Source organism: Piliocolobus tephrosceles, chromosome 2 (genome assembly GCF_002776525.5).
Source record: "Piliocolobus tephrosceles isolate RC106 chromosome 2, ASM277652v3, whole genome shotgun sequence".
In the NCBI taxonomy this organism is placed as follows: Eukaryota; Metazoa; Chordata; class Mammalia; order Primates; family Cercopithecidae; genus Piliocolobus; species Piliocolobus tephrosceles.
Window position 1 is genome coordinate 158,731,991 of NC_045435.1, and position 5,681 is coordinate 158,737,671.

Consider the following 5,681-nt stretch of genomic DNA (forward strand, 5'->3'; position numbering starts at 1 on the left):
TGGTTAGCTCACCCATCTTGGGATGCTTGCCATTAGGCAAACCACCTTCTAGGATACTTGGCAGCACAAGAAAGCCCAGTTATACTATGGGTGACAGTGAGTATCCTCTTGGGTTTGAAGACTGATCCCTTAGAGCAAAGGGGTCTTATGAAAATCCAGGATTTGATACTTCTAACACTGTCTTTTTCTATTTTCAACCTAACTAAATTTGTTGAGTACAAGTGAGAGTCCTCCCTCTTATCCATCAGAGTAATTCACAGCATTACCCCACCATACACAGAAACACAAGTTAGGAGCTCAGAGAATTTCAAAGTTGGATGGAAAACAATAACAGATTTTTATAAACAAAACACACCATCACCCTCTGCTTTCTCTACAATTTGCAGAGGCCTGTCTACTAGAAAACATTTTAATTACTAGCATGGAGAAAAGGTAAGACCTTGATTCTCTCTTTGAGGGCAACTATTCTCAGAATTTATCAAGTAAGATCTTAAAAATTCTTAATCCATGAGAAGTCTGAGTTTAAAATATAAATGTAACAAGACAAAATATTAATTAAATGGATGATAAAGGTCATATAGTCTATTTGGTGTTCAGACTACTGACAACTTAACATAGGCTCTTACAGGTTTCCTTGCCTAGGAAGTAACCTGCATTTCTTGGCAAGTCCCTGAGAAGAAACAGACCTGCCCAATGAAAATGCAAATGCCAGCTGAAATTAGCACTTGGTGAGACACCATACATTTAAAGGTCTGTGAACTTCCAGGAACTGGTATCTTCAATAATGTTTGCAGACTTTGTATAGCTCTTCTCACATAAAGTGTTTACCCTCTGTTTGTGGCTTCTTTTATCATGAACTGACCAGCAGTATGTTCTGATGAACAAATAAAGTTTTTCTTAAATAGTTTTACTTTCTTTAAAGGTTTTTTGCCAAGAAGACAAATTTTTGCTACTTACTTGTGTAAAAAGTCTGGTTCAGAACCATGTTCAGACTCAGGTTCTTGAATCTGGTCTCCCATGGGCCGGCTGTTCTCCCGCAGTACAGTGGATGTGAGTTGTGGTGCTGGCAGGGGGCCAGGGGTCTGAATCATGGTGTCAGTCCTGTTTAGCCATGTGTTATCCAGACTCTCATCTGTAAAATTCCAGTTAAGGTCACAGAATGCTGTGGGTGGAGTGAACTCTGGTGGCAGTTATAGCACAGACTTGTGAAGAGTGTGGCTATGCAGTTAGACTATCTACTTTAAATCTCAGTTCCACCACTGACTTCTATGACTCTGTACAAGTCAGTAAACTTCCAAAGTTGAGTTTTCTCATATATACAATGGGGACATCATTACCTAACCTCACGAAGTTGTAGGGACTAAATAAGGTAATGTATGTAACCACTGAATGTTAGCTATCATCACATCACCATCTCTTATAAGTCCCTCCATCTCTCAAGATTAATTCATCCTAGAAGGGGAAGATTGCAGCCAGCCAGAGTTTGCTCAAGCAATAAAGGGCCTATTTCCTGGGCCTCATAGGGGTCTCAGGCAGTAGCAATTAAAGTCTGACTGGCTTTTGTGGAGAAATAAGCAAATCCCCTTGCATAACTAGACACTGGTCAATAACTTCTTGCCAAGTTATATATGTGGAGATGGGTTGAGAGGTTCACCATTTTCATGCCTCTGTTTCCTTCAGGGATGCCTTCCCTGATTACCCCCACCCAATCCCCCACTTAACATTTTTTTTTTCTCTTTTTTAAGATGGAGTCTCGCTCTGTCGCCCAGGCTGGAGTGCAGTGGCATGATCTCGGCTCACTGCAACCTCCGCCTCCCAGGTTCAAGCGGTTCTCCTGACCCAGCCTCTTGAGTAGCTGGGATTACAGGTGACTGCCACCACGCCTGGCTCATTTTTGTATTTTTAGTAGAGACGGGGTATCACTATGTTGGCCAGGCTGGTCTTGAACTCCTGACCTCAGGTGATCCGCCTGCCTCGGCCTCCCAAACTGCTGAGATTACAGGCATAAGCCACCACACCCAGCCTTCTCTTTTAATTTCTAGAGGAAATGCATTCTTACTCACTTAGGACTTAATTATATACTATCCTGTATTAGCAGGTATGTAATTTGTCATGTGTATAAACTGTCTCTGTAAAACTTAAGTTTTCCAGGGGCTAGGAACTGTTTTTCGTTCAGAACTTATGAAAACAGTTTATAAAGATCTTTTCTTTTGAGACAGACTCTCACTCTGTCGCATGCTGTAGTGCAGTGGCACGATCTGGGCTCACTTCAACCTCCACCTCCTAAGTTTAAGTGATTCTCCTGCCTCAGCCTCCCAGGTAGCTGAGATTACAGGCATCTGCTGTCACGCCCAGCTAATTTTTGTATTTTTAGTAGAGATGGGTTTCACCATGTTGGCCAGGCTGATCTGGAACTCCTGACCTCAAGTAATCAGCCCACCTCGACCTCCTAGAATGCTGGCATTATAGGCGTAAGCCACCGGCTAAGATGGTTTATAAAGATTTGAGCAGATTAAATCATTATTTATAAACTATCCTGATAATATTTTTTTTTTTTTGAGATGGGGCTTTGCTATGTTGCCTAGGCTGATCTCAAACTCCTGAGTTCAAGCAATCCACCCATCTCCCAAAGTGCTGGAATTAAGGGCATGACCTACTATGCCCGGCCAAGTTTCTACCTATAAAATTTCTAGGCCGGGCGTGGTGGCTCACACCTGTAATCCCAGCACTTTGGGAGGCCAAGACGGGCAGATCACGAGGTCAGGAGATCGAGACCATCCTGGCTAACATGGTGAAACCCTGTCTCTACCAAAAACACAAAAATGAGCCAGGTGTGGTGGCGGGCGCCTGTAGTCCCAGCTACATGGGAGGCTGAGGCAGGAGAATGGCATGAACCTGGAGCTTGCAGTGAATGGAGATCGCGCCACTGCACTCCAGACTGGGCGACAGAGCGAGACTCCATCTCAAAAAAAAAAAAAAAAAAATCTAATTCTAATATGATAAGGCTTCTTAAAAAGTATTACTGCTTTGTTTTCCTTCTGAAGAATTTTAATCCCAATACATAGTATGAATCCCACTGCTTTTCCTCTCCTTAAGTCTCAGAGATGTGTGTGTTAGGCTCCTCCTTTGCCATCGAGCATCCTGTTTCTCCTTGTATTTCTCAGGTTTCTGATATTTTGTTAGACGTGTACATTCTAGATTGGTTTTTCTGTGCCTGGAAATACCTACCCATTGTCTTGGTTAAAGTAATTCCTATGATCTGAAGCTCACTACTCAATCTCTTCTTAGTTAACAAAGACACATTTCATGATCTTCTATTCATAACACATTTCATTCAACATTTAATTCAGAACTTTTATTCTCTACCACACTTAAAATTTTATGATAAAGAGATTATCATCACTTAGGTTCTGAACCTGGTAAACTCAATTGTCAGCTGTCTACTACATGTCATCTTTTCCAGAAAATCTTCCTATATTCAAAAGTTTGGTCACTGCCTATATGTTCCCAGAACCTCCTTGGCACATCAGAGCATTGACCATGGTGAAATCAAACAGCCTGTTTCTGTTCTCTCTCTTCCTATCTGCACTCACAGTATATTAATACCTAATCTGTAGTACTTAGCACAGTTCCTAGGAAGGCACTTGGTAGAAACTTACTGAATGAATTGAAAACTCCAGGGAGAACTCATTCATCTTAAATAGAAATAGATTACTTCTAATCCTTTAAAGATTACTCAATGAAAATATTTCTTTTAATACTTTCTCATTTTCATCTCTGAAGGATGAAACTCTGCAGCCTAAGGGTTCTGTGCATGCAACCCATCTTAGTCATTTTGTAAACCTCAAATTGACAAAAAAGTTTTCTTTTTTGTAATTTAAACAAATTAGGTTATCTGGTTCCATATAAGCTTTTCTTAATCTTGAAAATAATATTGACTGTACCATTAGTGAACATTATGGATAGTTAAAATCTCTAAGCTTTAGTTACTTTTGTGAAAAATTTAGATAATAGTGTTGACTTATAAGACATTTATACACTTATACATCATTCACTATGTGCCAGAGACTGACTTAAGTGCTTTACAAATATAAGTCAAATAAATGATTAAATGATATAATGCATGTTAAAACATATTCCTAGTACATAGCAAAAATTTGATGAATGTTGGCTAACAAGAATATTACATTGAAGAATGACTAGACGCAATGGCTCGTGCCTGTAATTCTAGCACTTTGGGACACTGAGGCATATGGATCGCTTGAGTCCAGGAGTTCAAGACCAGTCCGGGCAACAAGGTGAAACCCTGTCTCTACGAAAAATACAAAAATTAGCTGGGTGTGGTGGCACATGCCTGTAGTCCCAGCTACTTGGGGGCTGAAGTGGGAGGACTGCTTGAGCCAGGGAGGTTTTGGGGCTTGAGCCAGGGAGGTTTGAGGGCTGAAGTGGGAGGATTGCTTGAGCCAGGGACAAGACTCCAGCCTGGGTGACAGAGTGAGACCCTGTCTCATTAAAAAAAAAGGCCAGGTGCAGTGGCTCCCACCTATAATCCCAGCACTTTGAGAAGCCAGGGTGGGTGGATCACTTGAGGTCAGGAGTGGGAGAAACCCTGTCTCTACTAAAAATACAAAAATTAGCTGGGCATGGTGGTGGGCACCTGTAATCCCAGCTACTTGGGAGGCTGAGGCAGAAGAATTGCTTTAACTTGGGAAGTAAAGGTTGCAGTGAACCAAGATCACGCCACTGCATTCCAGCCTGGGTGACAGAGGGAGACCCTGTCTCAAAAAAATAAATAAATAAAAAAGGAAATGCCTGTAGTCATTCTTTAGAGAAAAGTCCAGGATCCTACAGTACAAAGACAAGATTTTATATTTTCTTTCTCTGGACTTTTGAAAAAGAGTTTAAGTCCCAAAGCTGTAATTTGAAAGGAAATCTTAAACTTTGTGGAGATTTTGTTAAACTTGAACAGTAACATTTGTATTCATTCCTTTATTCCTTTTGAAATATAGATGCTTTGAGCTCAAAGGTTAAAAAAAGAAAAGAAATACAGATGCTGCCTAATTTACTGATTGATGCCTAGATATGAGGCATTACTATACAATGATAACGTTCAGGTAATTTATTGAATGCTACCTATGTGCCAAGCACTGTGCCCAGTACTGTGTGTGTACTAAGTGGTTTATTTGTAGTTTCTAATATTCACGGGAACTGTCAGGATAAATACTCTGCTCATCCTTCATTTGATGAATTATTGAAACTTAGAGAGGTTAAGTAATATGCTCAAAGGTTGCATAGCTGATAATGAGAAGGCCAGGTCTGAATTCTGGAACTCTGATGTTAGAATTTGTACTCCTCATCAATAGTCAACACTGTCTCCTCAGTAATGAAAAGAATCATTAGATTTAAATTCTAATTAATTTTGCCGGCCGGGCGCAGTGGCTCAAGCCTGTAATCCCAGCACTTTGGGAGGCTGAGACCGGCGGATCACGAGGTCAGGAGATCGAGACCATCCTGGCTAACACGGTGAAACCCCGTCTCTACTAAAAAAATACAAAAAACTAGCCAGGCGAAGTGGCAGGCACCTGTAGTCCCAGCTACTCGGGAGACTGAGGCAGGAGAATGGCGTAAACCCGGGAGGCAGAGCTTGCAGTGAGCTGAGATCCGGCCACTGCACTCCAGCC

At 41.3% G+C, this 5,681-nt stretch overlaps 1 protein-coding gene across 3 annotated transcripts in view; it reads right to left on the bottom strand.

Moving 5' to 3' along the window:
- The window catches only part of STAG1 (stromal antigen 1), a 404,632-nt gene that overhangs the window by 7,071 nt on the left and 391,880 nt on the right, over positions 1-5,681 (bottom strand). For all 3 annotated transcript variants that reach the window (XM_023187906.2, XM_023187905.1, XM_023187904.2), the window contains one exon: positions 958-1,132. In XM_023187906.2, the coding sequence (XP_023043674.1) occupies positions 958-1,132 (175 nt within the window). The remainder of the gene's footprint in view (positions 1-957; positions 1,133-5,681) is intronic.